This window comes from Chelonoidis abingdonii, chromosome 21 (genome assembly GCF_003597395.2).
Source record: "Chelonoidis abingdonii isolate Lonesome George chromosome 21, CheloAbing_2.0, whole genome shotgun sequence".
NCBI classification, from domain to species: domain Eukaryota; kingdom Metazoa; phylum Chordata; order Testudines; family Testudinidae; genus Chelonoidis; species Chelonoidis abingdonii.
In genome coordinates this window covers 7,639,551-7,665,389 of record NC_133789.1, presented here as the reverse complement: position 1 = coordinate 7,665,389, position 25,839 = coordinate 7,639,551, and the positions used below count along the sequence as shown (strand labels likewise).

General features: G+C 56.7%; 3 protein-coding genes across 3 annotated transcripts in view; all 3 read left to right on the top strand.

Annotated features, from left to right (window-relative positions):
- Positions 1-1,993, top strand: part of MPP2 (MAGUK p55 scaffold protein 2) — a 35,603-nt gene extending 33,610 nt beyond the window's left edge. Inside the window, exon 12 of the mRNA XM_032791515.2 lies at positions 914-1,993. Within this exon, the coding sequence (XP_032647406.1) occupies positions 914-1,090 (177 nt within the window). The 3' untranslated portion in view covers positions 1,091-1,993. The remainder of the gene's footprint in view (positions 1-913) is intronic.
- The window catches only part of TMEM101 (transmembrane protein 101), a 134,558-nt gene extending 126,970 nt beyond the window's left edge, over positions 1-7,588 (top strand). The window contains exon 4 of the transcript XR_012654666.1: positions 7,567-7,588. The gene's annotated coding sequence lies outside the window, so the exon portion shown is untranslated. The remainder of the gene's footprint in view (positions 1-7,566) is intronic.
- A 436-nt stretch (positions 7,589-8,024) lies between these two features.
- LOC116831373 (all-trans-retinol 13,14-reductase-like) lies at positions 8,025-23,979 on the top strand. Its single transcript, XM_032791284.1, has 11 exons — positions 8,025-8,184; positions 14,858-15,040; positions 16,081-16,310; positions 16,680-16,875; positions 18,292-18,489; positions 18,576-18,695; positions 19,431-19,569; positions 21,089-21,198; positions 22,247-22,413; positions 23,405-23,564; positions 23,834-23,979. Exons 1-11 carry the CDS (start codon positions 8,025-8,027, stop codon positions 23,977-23,979), a joined length of 1,809 nt encoding a protein of 602 aa, XP_032647175.1.
- The last annotated feature ends 1,860 nt before the right edge of the window (positions 23,980-25,839 follow it).

Here is a 25,839-nt window from a genome sequence, read left to right as displayed (position 1 = left end):
CCGCCGGCCGAATCCTTTGTTCCCTTCTCCTCCGCCCAGGTGCTCCCCCCTCCCCCCTGCCGGGCTCGGGTTACAGGCTGAGCATCTGTCCCTCACCTAAAGGCATCCCCTGCTTTCCCGTTCCTCACACAGACAGTCCCTACTCCATCACAGACATGCACTGGGATCGGGGCTTGCTCCTCCCTGCTGGTTCTTCCTGGTGGCCCTCATGGCCCCTTTAGAGGCAGGTGCTCAGCGCTTCCCATTGAAAAGGCTCCCGTGGTGGCGGTTGAGCAGCCACCGAAATGCCGCCAAATTTTGGTGGTGACGCCTCTCCGATGACACCGCTCGTCAGCGGCAAGCGACGTCATTGAGAGGCGTCGCTGCCGAAATGCTGCCATATTTCGGCGGCATTTCGGTGGATGCTCGACCGCCGATCAGGATGTGGGCACATTTAGATGCCCCCGTGGGCACCGCATTGGGGACCCCTGCCATGGATGCTTTCTGCATGCAGGCCCCATTGTGCCTGGCGCTGTCCCTGCCCCAAGAATATTTCCTGGCTTATAATTCATCATATTCGGCCTCCCTCAGTCCCCCATCTGTCTTCAGTTGAGTACAGCGTCTGTCTACATGTCCTGTCCCAAAGGGCTGAGTAGCATTTCTGGGTGGCCGTTCGAAAGGCTGCCATACCCCTCCCCACAGGCATCTGCATCTCAGCTCTAGGATTTCTGTGTAAAAGGCTGCCATGCTCCACCCCAGAGGTAGATGCCTCTTACTGTTGGGATCCCTGCCTCGTTTGCACCTCTGCTTACGTTTGCAAAGCTCTTTTGGGACCCCAAGCTCCCTGGAGGCTTGTGCTCATTACCCAGCTTCTCCTGTGCCCAGAGCTCTGGGTAAAGGCTAATGGGCGGCATCTGGGCTTGTGTCTGGGCAGGAGGCGGATCTGAAGCGGACGGTGGATGAGAGCTGCCGCATCCTGCGTGGCTACGGCCACTACTTCGACCTCAGCCTGGTCAACGACAACCTGGAGTGGACATTCCAGCAGCTGCAGGAGGCCCTGGAGAGGCTGCGGGCAGAGCCCCAGTGGGTCCCCGTCAGCTGGGTTTACTAGGATGACGGGGAATGGCATGCTGGGAGCGAAGGCTTCCCCACCCTGCCCCCACGTGGAGGGCACTGCCGACCCGCCTCCCCTCGGCCCTCCCTCCTGCACAAACCACGACGTCTCAAAGCCAAGGAACCCAGATCCCCTGCCTGCGTCCCAGGCCTGTCTTCGGGGGAGCTGCAGCCCGAGACAGGTCTTGTCCCTCCAAGGGCAGGCACTAGCTGCAGCTGCCAGTAGGGGTCAGTGAGGCAGGGAACTGGGTGCTTGTTGAATATCCCCTCCCCCAGAGTTTTAACCAACTTTGCCAGAGTTAGAGAGTTTCTTGTGGGCATTCCCAAGGGGCACCCCCAGTGAAGGACCCTTCTCTGCCCTGGACACATGGCTTGGGGGTAGTGACCCCCCATTTCCTCCCAGGAAGGGTTAAGATAGCCATGGGGAGGGTTGAGAGAGCAGTCAAGGCAGGGCAGTGCTCAGGATACCAAGCACAGCCACTTTACTGCCCAGAGTGGGCACCAGGTCCTGCTTCAAGCCAGTCCCAGGGCTGTTCCTGGGACCAGATGCCAGCAGAGGGAGGTGGGCATGAGGAGGGCAGCGTGAAGCATGCTGCAGGAGGTGCACAGATCTGGGGATGCCAGCTGGCACCTCCCTCCATCCCTGCGCGTTTCTCCCTTCCTCACCCAGCTGCCTGCTCCATGCCCAGGCTGCATCCACCTTCCTGGTCCAGCCTGAGCTGAGAGATGCCTGCCACCACCTCCAGCTGTTTCCTGCAAGACCCCTTTGCAGCCTGGAGGCAGCTCAGGGCGTCTCTCTGCACTGGCCTAGGCCAGGGGAAAATCTCAATATGGACCAACCAGCTCAGGAAAGAGGCGTTCCTGGCCATCTTTCTTCATCATTCCCCACTGGGCCAGCGGGGGTGGGGATGAGGCTGCAGTGGGGAAGGTGTGGAGGGGTTCAGAGCCCATCACCTCCCTGGGCTAGAGCGTCAGATTCTCCCTTAACCTGTCTCTGGAGTTCGGGGCAGGAGGCGTGTCCACCAGGGAAATGAGCTTGGGGGGCTCAGTCGGCTTCTTGGATAAACCTTCGAGACTAACTCACTAATTCCCCGCCGTGAATCTGCAGCTGCTCCCCAGCAAAGACGGATTTGTTATTTCGGGGCTGGCTGGCCGGGGTGGGGAGAATTTCTGAGGAAATGACTGACAAGTTCGGTGCGGTGGGAGATCAGTCTCATCCCAGGAGAGCCGGAGCACGGTACAGAAATCAGCAGGGCTCCAATGCCCTACCTGAAAGAGACGAAGCCACCACATGCCCTGCCTCACCTGCTCCCACAGAAAACTCGTGGTGGATTCGTCCGGAGTGGGACCCAGAGCCCCAGGGCAGAAGCGCAGAAGGAATCTTCTGGGGAGATCTGCACCAAGCAACTGCACAGCTAAATCACTGCCGACAATTCAGCTCACTTTACAGACCGAGCCCCCACCTCCCGGCTCCGAGCCGGATGGATTATTCCCCCCTCCCAATTTGAATGTTTGCAGATGTCCCAGCAACGGTCTGAAATGCTGCCCTGTCTCTCCCCGCTGCCCCCAGCTTAGAGTATGTGATGTGGGGCTATTGAAGGGGAATTGCAGCATCTCTGAAAATCAATAGCTTTAAGGTCCAAATGGTTGAAGGAGGAACCCTCGAGGAGGGTCTTGTTGTTACATCCCTGGTGTAGGACACAGGACGTCTGGGTTCGATTCCCAGCTCTGCTCCAGCCTCCTGGGCAAGTCACTTAATTGCTCAGTGCCTCAGTTTCCCCACCTGTCCAATGAGGTAAAGTTAATACCCACACACACACGAGTGGGCTGAGAATACAGCTGTTAATGTAGGTGAGGCTCTCAGGTACTTTGGGAATGTGGTGGAACCTAGAGAGGTAAGTAACATAAATACTTTTGAGGTTCTGGACCATAGACCCCCAGCTGTAGGTTTTAGGATTTATAAAGTGACAGCGAAATACAAATGGCATCAAATAAAGACCATAATGACTGGATAGGTGGAGCCAGCCAGGGGCATCATAAGCTAGTGGGTAAGGGGAGTAATTGCCACCTCTAGACCTCGGTTTGCCCACCCCAACTTTTCATAGGTCCATAGGCTCCACTTTTTGCCCCTTGCCCCAGCTTTGCAGGAGAGAAATGATCACATCTGACGTTCTATATGCTAGCGCAACTTTGCCCTGCTCCTGGGATGTTTCTGAAATGGTGCCCCTGAGACAGTCAGCAAAATGCAGGGGAGGGGAGGTGGTAATGCTGAAAATGGGGGGCCAGCCAGCTCTGCGGTTTAGGATCGGGGTTTGTTGCTCAAAAACCCTTAGAAAAAAGATCAGTAAAAACAGGAGGGGGGCAGGGTTTGTGCGTGGACAGCGCACAGCCTCGTCTGCCTGTGTGGGTGTGAGTGCCGAGGCGGGAAGGGCTGATCTGATCACCAGACGGGTTTGTTAGTAACCTGGCGAGGGGTGGGAGGTTATTTACTTTCTTGGTAATGACTTTCGTCTTGCATATTTCTTTAGCCGAATGGCCACACAGACTTAACTGACCCCATCAAATGTTAAAGCTAGCTGGTCCCACCCTCCTTTGACTTACCTGCCACAGGCGATTTTAGCCCCTGGCCTCAGTTTCTCCTTGTGATTATGGTGACGATGGTGCCCTCCTTGGTCAAGCGCTTTGAGATTGACCGGTGCAGAGCGCCAGCTAACGGCTGGCTAGTACATCTCTGCAGTCCCTGGGAATCTCATGATATCGTTATTATTTTTGAAGCTGTTAGAGGCCTCGAGTGAGATCAGGGCCCCGTTGTGCGAGTTGCTGTATATACACAGAGAGTTCCTACCCTGAAGGGCTTGTGCTCTCAATACACAAGTGGCAGGAGGGGAAACTGAGGCACAAAGGGGCGGGGAATTGACTCAGGGAGTGCTGTGGGTAGAATCTCTGGATCCCTGGTCCAGTGGGCTGTGCTGTCTCCTCTTGGCTTCAGTGGCGGCTGGGTCTTCTGACTCTCATCCCCGCGGCCCCTGCCCACAAGTCCTTCGCTCTGCTCTGGAGTTCAGGTTTCTGGGTCTCCACAACTACCTCATGCCTCAGCTGCAGCAGGGCAAAGGGAGCCCTGGCCTTGGCTCGGGCACCTAAACGAAGAAGGGGCTGTTTGTGGTGGTTCCCAAATGGCTTTATTTGCTGAGTGTTTTATCTTAAGGCAAAACTCCGTCTCCTGTTTCTAACTGGCCTGGCTGCAGTGTGCCCCTGGCAACCCAGACCAGGGGAGTGCATGGACAGGTCCCATGGCCGCCCATGGAGCTGGGATACCTTCAGTTTTGGGTGCCTGACTTGGGATGACTGGAGCCTGATTTCCACGGGTGTGGCGCATTCACTGACCTCCCCTCCCCCCGATCTGTCCGTGGCCCCCATTACTCTGGTGCCCCAGACTTACTGTATTGATCACAAGTCAGGCACCCCAAATTTAGGGTTCCTCGTAAAAATTTGGGCCTTAAGTTCTTGTTTCTCAAATGGCTGGAGTTCCCCTTTAAAAGCAGCTGTGGCTAGGGTCTCCCCAGCTGGCCGTCATGGTGTGGGGGGGCCGAGGGAGCCAGGGAGAGAAACCCATTGGGAAGGGGTGATAACCCCCAAATTCCAATGCAGACCCCCTTTGGGAGGGTGCTCTCCAAATTGTCCCTACCCTGGCTAAATGGACCACCCTTCCTTGCTATTAAAATGCGCCCCCTGAGCTGTATCCCCCCTTTCTGTTCCCACCTCCATTGGAGGAGTGACCACCAGGTCTCCTGCCAAGAACCTGGTCCACGGTGCATTTCCGTTGTAAGATAATAGCGGTAACATGGAGGAGAGGATTTATGTCCCGTGTTTAAAAAACCGCCATCTATGTAAAGAAGAGAAAACGCCAGGCTCTGAAGTCGGAGCGTTTTGGTGGGGTTATTTTTGGTTGGTTTTTAATGTTTTGCTTGAAGGCTTTAAAGCCTGGTTCTTAGATTATCCAAAGGACTCAGCACCCAGCAGAAACCTGCCACACTGGGAAATTCGGTTGATTTGGTCCAGAAAGTTCTGGTTTGTTTGGGGTGAATCAGTGGGACTTTTTGCTCCAGCGACTGTTTTACATCTGTAGGTGACTGGGGAGGTTATATGAGAGAATGGGGCTGTGGGGGGTAAGTTTGTTTCCCTGTGTGTGTGTGTCTGTCCCTGTGAGTTTGTGTCTCTGTGTCTGTACCCACGGGGTTGTGGTTGTGTATGTGCATGTGTGTCTGTCAAACAATTGCCAATTCTCGCCATTTTATCACGTTTCACACTGTTTGTTTATTAATCAAATCCCCAGCTCCCGGAGTCAGGTGATTCGATGAGACTCTTAGCTTTTTTTCAAGTAAGTGTCTATCCCTCATGTTTGTGGGGAAACACAACCCTGAAAGGCCCCAACACCTTTTGGCAACTAAAAATGATTGTTGTTAAAATCTCACGACTTTAAAGCCAATCTCCTGATTTTTGGGGGGAGGAGCTGGACTGATGATTTTTGAACAGTTGAGGTTGGCGATACTGAGACCCTCTCCTCCCCCTCCGTGTGTGCGCATGCATGAGTACATGTGCAGGCAAATGGGGCACTAATGCGTGTGAATGTCACTTCTGATGATGACTCACTCCGTATTAATTTTACATTTGCTCTGCCAGGGATGGCAAATAACAGTTTTTACCCTAACCCCTTTTCTGTCCCAAGCTCTGTTTCCTACAGAAGGGTGGGAGTAACTGGATTTAAAGACGATGTACAATATGGATATGTCACTAAAATCCACTGTAGTGCATGATCCTGCACTGCCCCCACCTGCAAGAGAAATGGACGTGTTTGATCTCCGATTTCCTAGTCCGCTCCCGGCTCGGAGCGTCTCCATTAGACGCCTTGAAACACACGCGCGTTCATAATGATTCGATGTAAATACTGAGCAACGGCAAGGTGGGAAGATTTTTTCCCTCTTCTCTTTGTTTTTGGTGAGTGGTGGTAGTTCCCCTTCGCCTCCCTGGAATTCTCCGTTTCTTAGACTCGTGTTTGTTAGAGAGCTCAGTGGCATGATGTCCGTGTCGGGTCGGCCTTGCTGTGCACGCGTGCGTGTTAGAAGCTGGCAAATTTGGATGGTTCGTGCCTTGTTTACACCACGTTGTGTTGTAGGGTGGAATCTCTGAACCTGTGGGTGTCTCTGCCAGCCCTCTCTGCGGCCTGGTCCCCTCTGTGACCTTGACCCAAGGGGCGTGTGATGATTCTGGACCTGCGCTTGGCCAGGCAGCCTCCTTTTGCAGCAGAACCCACAAACTCTCCCACCCAGCAGGTCAAGGGGCCCGATCCTGGGAGCTGCAGGTGGGAGGTGCTTGCCTCTCCATGGGGTCGAGGGGGGCTGGCAAGAGGGGCTTAGCCTCTGGCAGCTTTGGGTCCCTGCACAGGGAAGTGTCATTGGTCTGAAATGTCCCTTCTGGTGGGGGTGCCATGCCAGGGTGGCTGGTTTGGTATGGAAGGGGGGTGACCAGTCCATGAGGCATATGACATCAGGCCTGATTGCTGCCCCAAAGGACCATTTTCAGGGCTACGGGGTGAAGGCAAGAGGGGAAGTTACACAGGTGCCCCCCCCCACCCCCAATGCCTCCAGCCCAGGCCGGCCGAGGGCCCTGTCTTGGGTATAGATGCCCTCTTGGAAACATGTTTCTCTCTGGGGCGGGCATGGCCCCATGGAGCTTTCTGCCAGGCTGCGCCTCGTGGAAAGGCCGGGCACCACTCGTTCCCTGTAGCCGTAGGCTGTGATGGGCTTTGCCAGCAATGGCGTTTTACACCAGGGGAGGAGCTGGCCCCTAATTTAAAATGTTAAGTCCCCATGGCCTCCCCTGTCTGTCTGTCCCTTCTTGTCCGATTGAATGAATGACAGCAACTTTTTTGTACTGACTTTTCTATTCCTAGTTACTTTCTGAGCTGTGTTGCTAGATGCTCAGAGCCCTGAAGCTGCACATTTCTTTTACGGTCGTGTGAGCTGATCCAATGTACCTGTCAGTGAACAACTCCTTTTATCACTTTTCAGTTACTTTTATTAAATTAAAAAAAAAAAACAAAAAACCCTCACGTGTGATGGCTGTGTTGTTTTCATCTTGTCCTCCTTGGCACAGGCATTTCAGGGGCAACCTCCAAGGAAGCCAAGTGAGTTACACTGCTGTAAAATTGGTGTGAGAGGAGACGTGGGCATTCTGTGCCTCAGTTTCCCCATCGGTGTTAATAATACGGGCTGATTTCCTGGGGAGGTGAGACTGGAAAGGGTTTGAATGGATATTTGTGTCTGTAGAAGGCCTGGAGAGCTGCAGTGGGAAGGCACCGGAGAGGGGCAGGTTGTTATTGTGCAGAGCCATTTGCTAGTGAGTATCTGATGAGTGTGCGTATGTGTGGAAGAGTGAGTGTTTGCCGCTGGGTGGAATTGAATGAAAGGAGGCGAGGGGGGTGTGTGTGTGTGTGGGGGGGTGCACATGGGCTTGCTGTGTGCATGAATCGGTGCAGAGGGAGCCGGGTGTGTGTGAACGTGGCCTTGGCTACACTCTAGGGAATTGGTTTCATACTTGATGCTGACGCGTGTCAGCCACATGGAGCTGAGCAGGTGCCAAGAGCCAGTGGCACCCGTGGGCAGGTGCAAACCACTGCCCCCGGGCTGATGTGGGGAACCCTGGTGAAACCCAGCTGGGCCAAGGAGCAGCTGTGCTGAACACGGTTTGTTCTGCTCCACGCTCGCTTTACGGCTGGGGTGTGTGTGTGTGTGTGTGCGCTCGCGCCAGCCCTTGGCTTATCCGCTGGGACTGAGGCCAAGACGGCTCCCCACCCACCTGCTGCTCCCAGCACACATAGACTCCAGCCGGCCTCCTTTGCTCGGGACTTGTGCTGAGCTCTGCAGCCCACAGCAATGTGGCCTGCGCTTGTCCTCTGCCTCTGCCTGCTGGCCTTGGGCATGCTGGGCGCCCGGCTCTTCAGCCGGCGAGGAAACCCCTTTGCCGGGGGCCCCCTGCCGCCCCCCAGGCCACTGGTCACCGATCAGAAGGTCAGGGACAAGGTCCTGAAGCAGGGTAAGTGTGAACTAGGGAGAGTGCCAAGGGTGGGGGGCAGGGAGGTCGTGAGCGCTAAGTGGCACCTGGGCAGCTCTGGCACCGTCCCACGGGCGCCTGTCCCTCGGCACCTTCCGGCTGGCAGTAGGAGCCCATCTCCTTGGACCCCCCCTGGGGGCTGCTCACTCCCTTCCCCTCCCGGTTGTGACCCTCTCCTGTTTCCCAATGGCTGATGCACCTGGCACCTGCCAGCCCCGTGTCTGGTGTAGCAGTGATCGCATCTGTCCGCTGAGGTTTCCCGGGGGCAGTTTTGACCCCGTCGCTGATCATTCTGCTGCATTTGTCCTTTCTGGTGGCTAGTGGGGGATTACTGTAGGGATTCCCTGACCTTATGCTCTGAGTTGCTAGCTGTCTGGTTGCTTTACTGTCCTGCTCCACCTGAGAAGCTCGTGAATTTAGGGGCATCCAATTATGCTCTCTAACAGGAAGAGATTGCTACTTTCTCCATCCTCCACAACAGACTGCATGGGGTTTCTTTGGAGTAGCCTCAGTTGCTCAGATGCTCTTAATTTTTGCCCGTGCTTCACTTCCAAGCTACAGGCTTTTCCCAACTGAAGTCAGCTCCATTTAAATCCCAGATCTACCGTTTTAGGTCAGCTCTGATATTCTGGTCCAAATCGGCTGACTTTGAACCACTCCAGATGGGTATGTTAGTGCAGACGCGACTTTCTCTGATGCAAAGACCATTTTTGTTTTGGATCAAGATCCATTGCGCTCCGGGAAATCCAGTGGTGTCCCTCGCTGAGTTCTTGAACTGCCTATGTTAATGTTTGATAGAGATTGGTGGCACTTTTGTTGGTAATGTGTCCCTAGCGTCTGCCTCGGGCCATGTGTACACTACACTGGTTGGTTGGTGAGGGATGTGATAAAACCGTATGCTGTGCCGGCAAAACCTCAGTGTAGACACAGCTGAATCAGCGGAAGCGTGCTTCTGTGGACATAGCTAATGTGTCGTTCCGGGAAGCGGTGAGGCTATGCTGGCAGGAAAAAACTCCTTCTGGTGGCATATGCTGGGTCTAAAGTTGGGGCCCTGCCGGCATAGTTATACCAGCAAAGCATTCGCAGTGTAGACATGAGGGGCAATGGGAGATTGCTCTGACTCTCTGTAAAACTTCGGAGGTTTAGCCCTGGGCTGAGCGCACGGAGCCCGCCTTCTAGAATTGCTGGCCTGGGATAACCTCTCTTTAATCCATGATCATTTGGGTTACACAGAATCACCATTCTGGTGTGTTGTTCTGAAATCGTTCCTAAGCACAGATGGCAGGTTCTGCTGGATCCAAGGTTGTCCCCCCTCATTCCCCTCGTATTCAGTGGTTCCATTTTCATCTGCTCCAAATCACTCTCTTGTCTTCTGTCGCTGCCGCATTAACTGCTCCATCTTCCAACAAGCTAAGAAAGCTGCTTTCCGTTCCTGCGTGGGCTTTTTTTTCCTGGTTAGCCTTTTCTGGGTCAGGTTTGCCCCCTTCCCTTTCTGAATCAGATCCTGACTTCGATCACTGACATGGAGCATCAGGGACAGTACCTCACCCAGGAGCGGCGCCAGGGTTTTTGGCGCCCTAGGCGGAGGTCCTTCTGCACTCCTGGTTGGCGGCGGCAATTCTGCGGCGGGGGGGTCCTTCCGCGCTCTTGGTCTTTGGGGCACTTCAGCAGCGGATCCTGGAGCGAGTGAAGGACCCGCCGCAGAATTGCCGCCGAAGATCCGGAGCGCGGAAGGACTTCCCGCCGCTGAATTGCTGCCGAGAGCTGCAAAATGCCGCCCCCCCAAATCCTGGCATGCTAGGCGACCGCCTAGGTCCCCTAAATGGAAGCACCAGCCCTGACCTCACCCACCCACCGCCACTCACCTAACACGTTCCTTTTCTAAATGGCTTCCCCGATTGAACCTCCCTGGCCCATGCCCCTCAGATTTGTTGGATTGGCCTATGCCATGCGCAGCCACTCAGGCACAGTCAGGAGATTCTGGGAGAATTTGCAAGCTCTGTTTTGCAGCCGGGGGCCCAGAACAAATCCCTGCATTTGTCACCCCTTCATCATAAGATCCAGTTTTGTAAGGAGAACGCTGCACGTGTGGGGAAGCGAAACCTGTCCTTAGGAGCTTCTTGCAGGCTGGGACCCATCCTTAACCCAGCCTTTTCTGGCTGCAGTCCCCCCTCTGCCTGCTTCAGACCCCCACAAGAGCTCACTGTGCCCCTACCCTGTCTTGTCTTAAAGGGGCTGCTCCCATTTCTCTTCATATAAAATTAGTGTCACTAATAACAGGAAACAAATATTCAAAGTTATGAGTAAATCTAGACAATAGGATCCTGCTTCTGAAACACCTCTCGTCTGCGCTGGTCTGGCCCGATCACATGGGGGCAGATCTTTTCTCGCACCGCACCTCTGCTTTGGGGTGCTGCAGTCTTTGCCCAGAGCTGGCATCTGGTGGGTGCAGTCTCAGCCCAGAAGGGACTGTCCCTCCATATGTGGGGCAACACGATCTCTGCCCACTCGCCCTTGTTGTGTGCGGGACCAGCACGGCCTGGGTGGGTGCCAAAGAACCCAGAACCAAAAGATGGTCCCTGCTCCAAAGTGCTCACAAAGCAGGGGACTAGGAATCAGGCCCCCTGGGTTCCATTCCCTGCTGCATCACTCTGTGACCTCGGGCAAGTCACTCCCCCTGGCCGTGCCTCAGTTTCCCCCAGAACGTGTGTTTGAATGGATTCACTACTCCCACAGGTAAAATTCAGCGAGTCCCCCCCGGGCTGAAAGGTGCTAGTTGTGTGAGTCAGTATTACTCAGGTAACTGATCCGCTCCCCAGAGCCAGAGGCTTCATTTGAAACCTGCCCAGCCATAGAAGCAGGAGCTGGCCCAGGACACCAGATTCGCATGGGGACATCCTGCGACGTCCCGTAAGCCTGGCACAAGGCAGCCAAGGTGAGAGATGAGGCATGCCCAGGGCCGGTGCAACCCATTAGGCGACCGGCGCTAACATTTTGGGGGGTGGCAACCACAGTGGCCGGATGTTTGGCCGCCGCGGTCGTCGGTGATATTTTGGGGGTGGGACCTTCTGCGGCCTCTGTCGGGGGTGCCAATCTGGGGGCAGGACCCTCCACCGCCTAGGGCACCAGAAAGGCTGCCAGCGCTCCTGGGCAGGCCCTGGCCTCAGCTCGGCTGCGTCACTTCTCCAAGACACTGACTAATTTGAGGGCCAACAGACTCTCCCCTCATGCCTCGCAGGGTCTGGGCGAACAGCCCGTCCGGACAGTCCTGCGGGTGCCCCGTGCTCGCTACCCTCTTCCCTGCTCCGATCCCTGTTTAATTTTGAATCTTTGTTTCCATCTGGTTCTTCCTCCGCTCCCTCCCTGCCCCCTGGCTCTGTGGCTTTGACTCAGCCTGGCCACCTATTTCATCATTCTCCAGCAGCACGATAATCCCCCTCGTCCGCTGCGGCAGATGGAACGAGCCCTTCTGGACCTGTGCTTTTAGGTTTAATTTGGGCTTTTTCCATCTCTCTCTGTTCCCGTGCTGGAGTTGTGTGTTGGCTCCTGCTCCCGCGTCTGGCTGGCTCTGGGCCTTGACCTGGTTTAGAATCGGATCCTGGCACACAGAGAGAGGCCACGCCGAGGATCCTTCCAGCAATGCAAGGGGGCCTTGGTGTCAGTGTGAATCAAATCCTCTCTCTTTGGGTCGGTCTGGGGCTTGTGTCCCGGGGGTTCCCTGGCTAGCAGGGGGGTCCACATCAGCTCTTGCCTGGGGGTGCAGACCCGTCCTTCCGCCTTGGGAGTGGCAGGAGTTCAACCACAAACAAGTCCTCTGTTTGGTGCCAGTCAACCAGTGCAACCCCAGCTCCGTCTCTCTCTGATGCTGCTCTCTGGATCTCTGCCCAGCCCAGAGCTGGCTTTCAGCCTGCTGGTCTCTGCAGCAGACAGCCCTCACCCCAGAGATCGGCCGTGGGACATTGGGGTGGGGTTTCCTGCCATCTCTCTGCCCATTCCCCTGCCATCTAGGGATGCCGAGGCAAAGCCCAGTTTGTCGGCATGGGGATTCACCCTCCCCTGAGCTTTCTGGCTGTCTCTCCCTCTCTCTTGAGACTGCTGCCTATCCTGCAGGAGCAAATAACCCCCAGAGCCAGGGCCATCCTTAGGCATCTGCAGTTGCGTAGGGCACCATGAAATGTGGGGCACCAAACTGCCCTACATTTCATGGTGCCCTAGGCGGCTGCATACTGCATACGCGGCAGCACCAGCTCTCGCGACCAGCCCTATCCCTCGAACGGCCCCCACTGCAAGGGGGCAGGGCTGCCCCTGGGGCTGTGGGGCCCCAGCCCTGCCTTTTACCCTGCCCCCCTGCTCAGCCCCCGCCCCACCCCCATTCCACTTCTTCCCCCAGTGACCCCACACTCACTGGCAGCCCAAGCGACACAGCTGGAACCCGGGCGAGGGAAGTGGAGCAGGCTGCTCCCAGCCCCCCGCTAATCCCCCGGGCCACTCTGGGCCTGTGGGGCCCCCAAAAGTGGCCCCCCACAGCTCCTGCTTCCCAGACCTGGTGGCGGGATGACCCGGGGGGCTGTGTAAGGCACCCAAATGGCTAGCGCCAGCCCTGCCCAGGGCCCCCGGGTTAAGCCTGAGACTGGACTGAAGCTGTTTGCTAAGGGAAAGCCCAGCCTGACCTTTGTCCCCCGGCGCAGGATCGGGGTGAGGTGGGGGGATGGGACAGCTCGAATCCCGGATTGGTTCAGGGCTTTCACACTTGCTCCAGTGTCCCTTGTAGCTCAATCTGGAGCAGTGTCAGGTGGGGACCCCCAAGGGGTTTACTAAAGGGGCTGCCCGAGCCCAGCCCCCTGACTACACACCAACTCCCTTGCGGGGAGAGCCAGGGTTAAACCCAGAAACACCCCCCCCCCCTCCATGATGGGCAAAGCATCCTGGAGCTCCACAGACATTCCCGGGCGAGGGCACGGGGCCCATTCCCAGCCACTAGCTGGAGCCGGGTTTGGGGAGGGTAAGTCACAGGGTGGCCAGCGCTGGAGGAATTGTCCCTTCTGGAGCGATGTCCCTGGGATCCAGTATCCCCCAGTGCAAACATCCGCACGCAGCTGAGGAGTGAGCAGGCGCTTGCCAGGGAATTTAGGTGGTTCCCCATCAGCTGTTGGGCCTCGTCTCCTGGGGCTTGGTCCTGCACCCCCAGGACTCCCCGTTGGGAGCCCTTTGCCTGCATCCCCTGGCGACGGGCCCAGTCTCCCCACATTCCCAGCAGATGTGTTATTGAGCCACCTAGGTCACTGGCCCTCCCCCCCCCCCGCCCTTCTGCACTGCTGGATTCGCTGCAGCCCCCCAGGCAGCATCTGCATGTGCGTCTCCATCTGCACAGCCATGCGGCAGGACATGTTGGCCCTTGGCCCCCTCGGGCCAGGTCCTGGGAGAGGGGGCAGAGTGACTGGGTCTTGGCAGCTGGGCTGCTTGTTGCTAGGCTGCTCCTGTGTCTGGAGGGGCAGGGTCGTGGGGCTTACCTGGGAGTCTTGATCCGTCCTGGGCCAGATGCTTTGGGCATCTGTGACCCAGTCGTCGGGACTGCCTTCTCCTTAAGGGCCCTGAAGTCCAGCTGTGGGCGTGGGGCTTGTAGCGGGACTGGAGGATGAGCTGGAGGCTGCTGGCAGACTCCCCGAGCCTCTCCCTGGATTGCTGGGGCCGAGAGTAGCACTGCCTCCTGCCCTGGGCGGCGCTCGGAGACCCACACACCTGTCCTAGTCGCTGCAAAATGTTTCACACTCTGCCCTTTTGTTCTGCTGGCCACGCACCTGCTTCATTCGGGACAGCTCCCCCCAGCTGGCCCAGCAAGACCCCAGCTCTCTACTATGCCGGGCAGCTGTCTACTCTGCGCAAGGAGTCTAGCCCCTCTCGGAAAGCTGCCAGGGTTGTCTGGTCAGTCCTGGTAAACTGAGGCAGCCAAGGAGCCTCTATATGGTATTTTGTAGTCACTGGGGTGGTGGAGGCTGCCCTTTGTTGGGGTAGCTGCTCTGATGTGGTCCCCATATCTCGTTTGTGATGCCTGGTGGAGGGCTCTGGCGTCAGCAGATGGGCGCCGCCATCTCTGCCGAAGCCCCGACCCTCTTTTGGGGAAATCAAGGGTTAATCCCGGGGATCTGTGCCAATCCTTTCACCCTAGCCCCAGCCAGCCCCAAGGGAGAAACCCCAGCAAGAGAGACTTAGCGAAAGTTATGAGGGTTACTGCCCCCCTCCAGTGCAAGACTGAGTTGCTTGACCCTAGATGGACATACCTATCCCTCTCCCTCGCCCCCGAGGCTCCTGCAGCCATTCGGGGCTGTGCCACTGGGCTGGAGCCAGCCGTGTGCGCCAGGGAGACCCTGCCAGGCATTCTCGTAAGCAGAGGGAACCACAAGGTCTTCCTGTATGTGAAGAAACCCCCTTTGGATTCATCACAGCCCCCTGCAAGAGGCACCAGAGCCGCTGTGGGGGGGTCCCATCCTGGGTGCCTGAGGTTAGGTGCCTCAGCGGGGCCAGGAGAATGAGACAGAGGGTTTCAGGTGGGGTGGCAGTGGCCCCGTGTCCCACTCCAGCATAGAGCCATGGCGTGGGTCTCCCTTCCCACGCCCTTGGGATTTGGTGGTGTTAACCCTTTGCCATCCCTTGCCAGGTTTCGCCCTGGAGGAGGTGCCGCCCGCCCTGGACGCCATCGTGATCGGCAGCAGGATCGGAGGCCTGGCCGCGGCAGCTGCCTTGGCAAAGGCCGGCAAGCGGGTCCTGGTGCTGGAGCAGCACGACCAGGCGGGGGGGTGCTGCCATACCTTCCAGGAGAAAGGCTTTGAGTTCGACGTGGGTAAGCGGTGGGAGGAGCCTGCTTGATGCTCGCGGGTGAGGACGTCAAAGGAGACGCTGAATTCCTTGGGGCCAGGCCCGGCCTGGGGACCCCCCCCAGCTTCTAGCCTGGCCAGAAGGCAGTCCCCCCCGCCCAGCACATCTGTTGGGGAAATGGGGTCAGGGTGCGGGGGCTTCCCCCACTCCCCAGCAGGAGTGCTGGGCAGACGGAGCAGGTCAGGGGTATGGCGGTGCCTATTTTTCTGGGGACTCCCCCAATTAGCCAGGGGCGAGCAGACGGGGGAGCAGAAGGTATTGATGAGCCATACTGGCTGGCACAGTTGGCACCGCCTGCCTCACCATTGGCGTGGTGTTTTGTGGGCATTGCAGCAAAGGAGAGTTTGAAGGTGGGATTTGAAAGCGGGAGAGGTCTCACTGCATGAACTGGGGGCGGGGGACAAGTTCTGTCCCCGCTCTGTGCCTCACTTTCCCCTTTTGTAAATTGGGGGGGTCATGATAATGATCTGCCTCCCCAAGTGGGCAGTTAGTTCATATCAGTAACAGGTTGGAAGGTGGTCTGATTTCTCTCGGAGATGGTAGTGCGAAAATTCACCCCACCCCTCCCCTTCCCCGGTGCTGGCACACCCTCTCTGCAGTGTGCAAGGTTAGATGAGGTCAAATCCAAACCCAACCCCCCCCCAGCTCCACCTCTCTGAAGGTGACTCCACGAGCAGGATGATGGCTAATTGGTTTACTTAAGTCCTTAGCATCTGCCACTCTGACCCCTGTGGGCCGCCAGATTCATGTCAGATCTCATAAGCTAAGCAGCATGGGGCCCACCGGTAATTGGATGGGAGGCTGCTCAGGTGGCTACCAGCACCGGGGTAGATGGGGCTCGTCTGCCAGCCTTGGGGGTGGTGTACCGGCATCGGGGCATGCTTCCTCCGGCTAGCCCCAGCGAGTTATGGCTCTGCTCAGTCTGGCCTGGATCTCCCCCTTTTCTCCAAGCCCCACCCCATATCACCGGGGCTAACCCATTTTCTTGCCCTCCTGGCCCGGCAGGCATCCACTACGTGGGTCAGATGCACCCAACGGGCATGCTGCGGGTGGCTTTGGACCAGCTCACGGACAGGCAGCTGGTGTGGGTGAGGCTGGAGGACCCCTATGACTGCGTGACGGTAGGGGACCGGGACTACTACTTGCGCTCAGGGAAAAGGACCTTTGCGGAGGAGCTGGAGAAGCAGTTCCCGGCGGAGAAGGAGGCCATCCAGGAGTTCATGAGGCTGACCAAGGTGAGAGCCGAGGTCACGGAACGGCCCCCTGGCTGCAGCAGCCCCTGCTGAGATCGGAGCCCTGTGGTGCTTGGTGCTGTACGTGCGCCCAGCGACAGAATCTGGCCCTGCCTGGGAGGGGAAACCAGAGACACAGAGGTGTGAGGTAACTTGCCCAGGGTCACTCAAGCAGAGCCCTGGAGTCCTGATGCCCAGTCTAATGCTCTGACCACTGGGCTATGCTGCCTCGTGATGCACAGGTGCCATTGTGCTGGAGAGTCTCCTGCTCAGGATCTGGGATGGCTGGGGCCCTCTTCCTCTCTTCCCGGGGGGGGGCACGGAAGGCTCTGCCAGGCCCGTTACCGTGGGTTACTCTCGCCTTTCCCTTAGGTGGCAGCGACACGGGTGCCCCTCATCGCCATGCTCAAGATGATCCCCCTCTGGCTGGCCATGCTGCTGATCCGCACGGGCCTCGTTCACTGGGTCTCCCCAGTCTTCAAGATGGCGGACACCAGCCACAGCCAGGTCATGGAGCAGCTGACGGCCAACAAGGACCTGCAGGTGGTCCTCAGCTACTTCTTCTACGGTGAGGTGGGCCCCAGTCGTCTGCCCCCAGGGCCCGCCCCCCCACGAGGCAGGGTGCCCCAGGTCAGCAGGCTTGGAACCGTGATGCCCGCTGGCTGCTGAGCCACGCCAGGGGTTGCTGGATGGTCAAGAGGGACATCTTGACCATACTGGTGCCGCTTCATGGAAGTCAGTGGGGTTGTGTAATACAGTGTCTGAGTGGGGTAGGGGGAGGCGGGAGCCGTTGTCCTGGAGTATGTAGCCAATGATTTTAGTTTATTATTCATTTATTATAAGCATTAGTTATGATTTTACTTTATAGTTTAGTTTATTATTCAGCTGTTGTGTGATGTTATGATTAACGAACGTGTCGTTATATATAATACCCTCAATGGTATAATATAACAGCCTACTACTGCCGTACAGCTGGTGGAGTTACTCCCTTAGCTCAGCGAGTAGGCGCGTGCGTTGAGGGTACCAGTGTTACCCGCGGTTGTCAGAACCCCCAACGGGGGCAACTTAACTATTTCACTCCAGGAACAAAGCAACAGGAACACAGCGATTCTGTCTGATCAAGGATTAAATGTGCTCTTGTCTAACACTGTAAAAGCAGCAAAGAATCCTGTGGCACCTTATAGACTAACAGATGTTTTGGAGCGTGAGCTTTCGTGGGTGAATACCCTCTTTGTCAGATTTACCCACGAAAGCTCATGCTCCAAAACGTCTGTTAGTCTATAAGGCGCCACAGGATTCTTTGCTGCTTTTACAGATCCAGACTAACACGGCTCCCGCTCTGATACTTGTCTAACACTGCACTTTATTCGATTTAAGCACACGCAGACGTAAGCAATAGGTTTAAAACATCCCAGATATTTACCAATAGTGGGAGACAGTATTGAGTAATCCATGACAGATCAGCGCTGGTCCAGCGCCTCCCTGCCGGGGAGTAAAGATATCAGGAAATTGTCTCCCCCAGGATAGCTCCCTGGGACTGCTCCCAAAGTGCACTCGGATCATCTAAACTTTTTATAACTATCTTCTACAAAATGCATAGGTCAGAATGACTTGCTACTAAATTGTTACTTTTCTAACTTTCAATAAACTTTTACTATCAGCGCTGTCTAGATTCAAGGCTATCCATCCACATATTGGCTTTCGCTATTTACCCTTACTCCCCTCCTCCCATTCTCATTAGCAAAACTGCCAGCGGTTATGACATTGCTTCTAAAAGCCCGTCTCCAAATGAACTCTTCACTAATATGGTTGCAATGAGCTTGATCACATTCTGGGGTCTATACCCCCTTCAAATCCAGGGCAACACCAGGTTCAGACCTTGCCAGTGTCTGGGTCATTCCAGGGCAAGGACGTGGCCTCTGGGGTTGGAGTGAAATCCGTGGGGGGAGTGGTTCCTTTTTGTGACACTTTCCCTCCCTGTCAGGCGTTCCCCCCCGGGACTCCAGCTTCCTCATCAATGCCCTCATGGTGCACCACTACAAACGCGGCGCCTGGTATCCACGGGGGGGCGCCAGCGAGATCACCTTCCACGCCATCCCGGTGATCCAGCGGGCTGGAGGCGCTGTGCTGGTGAGAGCCCGCGTGGGGAGGATCCTGCTGTCTGAGGGCGGCGCGGCTGTGGGTAAGTCCCCTGGGGCACCTGGGTTACCCCCTCCCCAGATGGCAGAAGTGCATCTCCTAGGGTTTGGTGTCCTTGTCTCCTGGCAGGGGTGACAGTGCAGAAGCGGGGGCAGGAGGAGAAGGTTTATGCCGCCGTAGTGATCTCAGACGCTGGGATATTCAACACCTTTGGGACGCTGCTGCCCCCCGAGATCAGGAGCAAAGCAGGTAAAGGGGGGCAGCCCCCTGGGACCTCAGCAGAGGTGGGGTCTGCCCCACTTCTCTCCAGGAGCCCAGGCAAGGGCCCAGTTTTGCAGAGGACCGGTCCCTGCAGATGAGCAGTGGCAGAGAGAACAGATGGGCGCAGCTGCCAGCGTCGGCCTGTCCTGCTCTCATGGGCACATCTGGGATGTCCTAAGGCAGGGGTAGGCTACCTACAGCACGGGTAACAACGGCAGAACCCGAGCTGATTTTCAGTGGCACTCACTCTGCCCCTGTCCTGGCCACCAGTCCAGGGGACTCTGCATTTTAATTTAATTTTAAATGAAACTTAAACATTTTTAAAAACCTTATTTACTTGACATCAACAATAGTTTAGTTCAATATTACAGACTTATAGAAAGAGACCTTCTAAAAACGTTAAAATGTATGACCGGCACGCGAAACCTTAAATCAGAGTGAATAAATGAAGACTCGGCACAGCACTTCTGAAAGGTTGCCGACCCCATCCTAGGGCGGCCCCGTGGAATTGAAACCTGGGCCTGCAGACCCCAAAGCCCGAGGCTCGCCTGCTTGTGCCAAAAGACTGGGAGAAATCCCACACGGGCAGAACCCTCTGTGGCCCAGACATGAGCAGGGGCGGGAGAGCCAGGCTGTGTTAGCCTGGGGTACAATGGCAGTCGCTAGAGGCTTTCTCCTGCTCTGCCCATCTGTACCCACCTGACCCCTCGCTCTCTCTTACAGGGATCCAGTCTGTGCTCGGCATGGTACAGCACGGCATGGGCTCCTTCCTGGTCTTCGTGGGCCTCCAGGGGACCGCCGAGGAGCTGGGCATCAAATCCACCAACTACTGGATCTACCTGCGCAACGATCTGGACGAGATGTAAGTGACAGGCCAAAGGTCCTGGGACCAGGGGTGCTTCTCTGTCTGTCCCATCTCTGACACCTGGGTCCTGGCCCTGGGCCTCAATCAGTCCAGATCCTGTGATGCTCTTCAGAACCATAGAGCATCAGAGATCTTAAGGCCAAAAGGGATCAGCTCGCGGTAGACCCAGTGACCTGGCCCCAATGTAGCCTTTACTTTGCGTTATGGTAGCGCTGAGGGACTCCAGCCGAGAGCTGGGCACAGAATAACAGAGGAGCTTTGGAAACAAACCTCTGCTGATTCCATTCTGCCCCCCCTCAAGCCGCCCGCCTAGACTCCCAGGTGGGATTTTTCCTCCTTTCCTGCCTGGTGCTGCTGAGTTGGCAAACAGCTGCTATGTCCCGCCCCAGAGGTGGGAGCATTTCAAGGGCGAGTGACGGGATCTGTCCGAAGTAGTAACAGAAAACATGACGCAAATGAAAAATGCCCACGTTCATCCGAAGACACTGACCAGAGCACTGTTAATGACTGAATTAGATAGACAGGGTCTGTACTTTAGTGTGGCAGATGGAGGGAACTATAGAAGTGAAAGTTACTAGTCCTTGTCCATAATATGTTCCAATGGCTCCATTGTGCTAGGTGCTATATAGACATCTGGTAAGAGGAGACAGTCCTGGTTCCGATGAGTTTATGATATAAATAAATGAGAGATGAAGAGAGGGAGGGGAAACTGAGGCATGGGGTGGGGAAGCAACTAGCCCAAGGTCACCCAGCAGGTCAGTGGCAGAGCCTACCCGCTATACCATGCTGGCTCTTCAAGCGCTCTGCTTCCCTTCTGGCTTGAAGGGTCTGTCTACACGGTTGTGGTGGGGTGTGATTGCGGTAGAGATGTCCGCTAGGGGACAGCCGCGCTGCAAACGCGGCAGAGCTGTGGCGCTGTAGTGTAGACAGGCGCCGAGCGATGGAAGGGTTCTTCAGTTGCTGGAGAGGCGGGAGTTGCCGAGGGGCAGGAGGGGTGACCTAGGCGTGGGGTCGGGGTAGATTAATTACACCACCCAGGGCAAGGCGCAGGGCCTAACTCCGTTGGGCAGACCAGCCCTCTGCTTGGGCAGACTTGTTGGCCATACTAGATGGAGGTGGTGGAGGGACAGGGCTAGAGCTAGATGTGTCCCAGCTCAGCTGGAGTCTGTGACCTCAGCCCCTCACCCCACCATGTGCTGTGACCTAGAGCTGCTCTCATGCCAGGAGTCGAGCTCAGACCTGGAGGGCAGGTCCCAGGGGAGCGGTTGGCGGTTGAGTTCAGACTTTTTTACTTGTAAGGGGGAGGTGGTGGGAATTGCCCCCTGGCAGAACACAGAACACAGCTGAGATCAGGGTCCTGTGGTGCTTGGTGCTGTACGTTCACCCACTGAGCAGCGCTGTTACTCCATCTACAGGAGGGGGTGGGGGTAGGTGGCAAGGGCAGCCCCCCCTTCCCCTCCTCTCCATGAGGTCTGGCATCCCGTTGTGCCATTTATGCCCTTTCTGGTCTTTTCAGGATGACCCGCTACGCCGACCTCCGCAGGGAGGAGGTCAGTGAGAACGTGCCCATGATTTTCATCACCTTCCCATCAGCCAAGGACCCCACTTACCAGCAAAGGCACCCAGGTACCCACCTGGAGACTGGCAAATGTGTCCCGGAGCTGGGAACCATCGGGGAGTGGGGCAGGGGGCAGCGTGCAGGGCAAGGGTGAGAGACAGGGACCCATCCTTGAGATGTCCAGATCATAGGGGGTAGGACACAACGGGGCAGAAATGAGGACTGAGGAGCTTCCAGTTCATGGAACGTCAAGGAGATGCCACCTGGCCAAGGACCAGCAAGACCAAGCCAGTCCTGCAGGGGTTAAGTAGTGGCTGTCTCTGTACCTGCTGGCCACCCTGCCCAGTAGCTAGCGGGCTCACACTTGTCACACAGACCTGTTGCCCCATCCTTAAAGCCCTGCCACCCTCCGTATAGTGCCTCTGGATCTAAGGCTCATGCCGTCCCCTGGCCAACGGTGAAATGTCCTGGGGACAAACCCAAACCCTTTCAGGGCTGGAGAAAATGCCAGACAGGGTGTTGTGCTCGGGCTCCGGTGCTCTCCAGACCCCCTAGGCAGGAGAGCCCAAGTGCCAGCCCGAACCACAACATCCCCCTTCTCGTTTTCAGGATGCTAGAGGAGCCCGGCTTGTGCATGTTTGGCTTTGCAGGTTGGGAGGCTTGCGTCAGGGTCGTGCTGCCCACTGCGCGTCTGGGCTAAGCTTTGCCACCCCGGCTGCCCCCAGAGGGAGGTGCCGCTCCCTGCTCAACAGGTGATGCTGTTGAACCCCGTAGCTTGTGGCTGAGCTAGAAAGCTGGCTGAGCTAGAAACCCATCTCCTGGTTCACCCTGGCTGAAGACCCGGCGGTCCCATCTCTTTCAGGCCAATGCCCGGTCCTAGTGCAGTGGCTCAAAACGATATGTCACCCTGGTCACACAGCTAGGACAGCCAACCTCCCCCCGCCACCCCTGAGCATGTTTCAGGGGGCTTCAGATGTCCTTCTCCCATTTGCGGGGCTGGTTCAACATTACAGAGTGGGGGAGCGTTGGTGGGGGCAGGGGCCCGTTCAGGAGGGTCTCCAGAGGTTTGAGACCAGAGCTCTTTCCTTCATCCTCTCCCTGGTGGCGATGCTCCAGGCTGCTCCTGCATGACCATCCTGACCATGGCTCGCTACGAGTGGTTCGAAGAGTGGTCAGGGGCCAGTGTGAAGAACAGAGGGGAAGACTATGATGCCTACAAGATGGAGATCGCCCAGCGGCTGCTGGACATGGCCTTGGAGAGGTTCCCTCAGCTCCGTGGCAAGGTGACGCCCCAGTAGACTCCTCCAGCTGGCCTGTGCTGGCTTCCACTGGAGGGCCAATAGCTCTGTGACCAGTGCTCTCTGGAACCATTAGCCCCATTGCTCTATGCCCAAGGGCTAGCTGCCAGAAGGTCCCAGGAGAACCCAAAGCTCAAGTTGAAATAGGCAGGGCCCTGCACGTAGCGGGTGAGGGCAGGTCCAGGTTCTCAGATCAGCCTCTTGGTCTCTGGGCCTGCGACTGCTGTGGAGGATTCGTACTCAGCTCGATGGGATGGGGGAAGAGCCCCAAAGGATTGTGGGAGTGAAGGTCCTGAGAAGGCTAGTTTGCCACCTCGTGATAACCACTGTTAGCTGGTGCAGAAGGGACATTGCTAGAGCCCTTTCAAGGCATGTCCCAGGGACGGGTGGCGGCCAGAAGCAACGTCCACACTGGAACCTGTGTTACAGCCCTAAGCTCGACCAGCCGAGCTGTCTCTTGAACGTGGACTAGCCGGTCCAGGGCCCCTTTAGTGACGAGCCCAGGCTTAATACCAGCCCGAAAGCCTGGTTTGGAAAAGCAACCTGAGACCCCTCTGATAGCTCCAGGGGAGCCATTGGATCCAGGCGAAGTCCCCTGGCTTGTGACGAGATCACTGCACACACGCAGGTACACGCACACACATGTATGTACATAGCAGGGAGCCGAGGGCCCGCCTCACGCAGCGAACACGTGTGGGAAGTACAGCTTGCCGTGTTGGCACTGGGATATTCACGTGTTAACACCTTTGTAGCCCCCTCTCCCCAGTGAAGTCAAGGCCTGAGAGCGAGTGGGTGGAGTGGAGGTCCAAGGGCAGTGGGACAAGGACCCTGATTGGGAAGGACTTGGGCCCTAGAGTCCGTGCTGTGGGAGGTGGGTTGAGGGGCAGGGCTGGGGGCTGGAAGGGCTGGCAGTGGGGGGGTTCTGTAGCCCCACGTTCCTCCTTGGCCTGCATTTTCTCACCTTCCCTGTGGGCAGGTGGAGTTCCTGGAGGCGGCCTCCCCTCTCACCAACCAGCACTACCTGGGGGCGCCCCGCGGGGAGATGTATGGGGCCGAGCACCACGTGAGCCGCTTCGCGCCGGCCGTCGTGGCCACCATGCGGGCGGAGATGCCCGTCCGGAACCTCTACCTGACGGGTAAGGGCAGCCTCCCACCCCAGTGCCGTCCCCACCCCGCCCCGGCTGGTGGAGCTCACCCGGCTCGGCCTAGGCATTGGGGTGGCCCAGCGGGCCTTGGCGGGGGCCTGGCAGGTTGGCAATCCAGCCAGAGCTGCCGAGGTCCCACCTCCTACTCTTGGGTTGAGCGAGGAGCACGAGGGTGGAGGAGGGTGTCCGGGTGGCGGGAGGACCCGGGGGCAGCGTGGCTGCTCCCCTCTCCGACACCCTTGCTTGTGTCCCCATCCCAGGGCAGGACATCTTCAGCTGCGGCCTGGCCGGGGCCTTGCACGGCAGCCTCATCTGCCCCTCCGCCGTCCTCAACCGCATCCTCTATGTGGACCTGATGCTCCTGAAGAAGAGACTCAAGAGAGAGCGCGGCAAGAATGCATCCTAGGGGGGCCAGGGGATGGACCCCGTTCCTGCTTATGTGACCCATGGACTAACTGCCCCACCTCCGGCCTTTGCTGCTCAGCCTCGCCGTGCCCTAGCGCTTTCCCTGGGGCCGGGAACGTGCCAGAGAAGGAAGGTCAGAGCCTCGTCTACACACATGTTCTCACCCCCAAACCAGCTTCTCCATCCCCAGTCTGGGATTCGCCCCCCCCCCCCACCTGCTGGCTCTGTGGATCGGTCTACACGGCAGTTAGACACCGGCGGCTGGCCCGTGCCAGCTGACCCAGGCTCATGGGGCTCGGGCCAAGGGGCTGCTTCACTGCGGTGTGGACATCTGGGCATGGATTGGGGTCTGGGTCCTAGGACCCTGTGTAGCGGGAGGGGCCCAGAGCTCAAGCAGCAGCCCAGGCCCAAACATCTGTGTCCAGCTGCTGGGTCATTGCCCTGGAATGAGGAGACAAAACTCAGTCTGACTTTCTGCCTATCACAGTGCAGACCGGTGAGGGGCTGTGCCATCCTTGCCCTGCTGCCTCGGGTGCACTGCAGTCACCACCCTGAGTGTCTGAGTAAAGCCAATGCCCTGGTCCAGCAAGTCTGAGCCAGCAGTCTACCAGCACTCACCAGTCACATGCTGGCTCCACCAGCCTCAGTTACCATGTGCCGGGTGGCCTCAGCACTTTCCCAGTCCCTGATTTCCCCCCCAAATGTGTGTTCTGCACTGTCCAGCCCTCGCCTGGACAGTCCAGAGAGATCTGGTCCGTTCCCCCTCCGAGTGGCTCAGTATACAACAGTTTGCTACCGTCAAACAGTTCACAACGCTGGATTCGTTTGGATTAAAGAATCCAATACGTGTATTGAACGATAACAGATAGATCTGAAGTGAGTACAAGTAGAAGGCATTAAAGCCAGAAATGGTCACAGGAGAAATAAAGCTTAAACCGCATTCTAGACTGAAATTGGGCTGAGTTCAAGGGGAAATTCTCACCCCAGGTTCCCTGTAACACTGCTGACCACATTCTCAGGCCAGGATCTGCTCCCAAAGGCTGTTTCTTTTGTTGTCTTCGGTGCAAGAGACCAGGCCATGGCTGGCTGGGGAGCAATCCCTGGGGGTGTGTGACGATGCAGTTCTGGCGGGACCCAACTGAGAGTGCCAATTCAGGATCAATTGCTCAAACAGGGCAGTCACAGCCCAAGGCTGGGGTTTTTCCATCTCTAAGGTAAACCAAACCAGCCAGCCAAAGAGGACCCTGGTTTCACCACACTGGCTACCACAAGTCACACAAGCAATTTCCTTAGACACTCCAGTCTCCCAGAAGCACCACCAGTGCCACTCGTCCTGGGGATGAATGGTTATGAAAACCAACACCCCAGTAAAAGAAAAAGGTTCTCTCGATCCCAAAGAATCAAGCCCCAGACCCAGGTCAATATACACATCAGATCTTACCCACAAATCACGCTGTTGCCAATCCTTTAGAATCTAATATCTAAAGGTTTATTCATAAAGGGAAAAAGATAGAGATGAGAGCTAGAATTGGTTAAATAGAATCAATTCCATACAATAATGGCAAAGTTCTTAGTTCAGGCTTGCAGCAGTGATAGAGTGAACTGCAGGTTCAAATCAAGTCTCTGGAGAACATCCCCCACTGCAATGGGTCATCAGTCCCTTGTCCAGAGCATCAGCTTGTAGCAAAGTCCCTCCAGAGGTAAGAAGCAGGATTGAAGACAAGATGGAGATGAGGCATTAGCCTTATATAGGCTCTTCCAGGTGTAAGAACACTTCTTTGTTCTTACTGTGGAAAATTACAGCAAAATGGAGTTTGCAGTCACATGGGCCAGTTCCTGCACACCCTGCTGAGTTACAAGG

Bases quoted from the DNA above. Each gene is read 5' to 3' on its own strand.
- LOC116831373 (XM_032791284.1), top strand. From the start codon at position 8,025: ATGTGGCCTGCGCTTGTCCTCTGCCTCTGCCTGCTGGCCTTGGGCATG. The intron at 15,041-16,080 runs GTAAGCGGTGGG...CTGGCCCGGCAG, and splicing joins AGGCTTTGAGTTCGACGTGG to GCATCCACTACGTGGGTCAG. The intron at 23,565-23,833 runs GTAAGGGCAGCC...TCCCCATCCCAG, and splicing joins CCGGAACCTCTACCTGACGG to GGCAGGACATCTTCAGCTGC.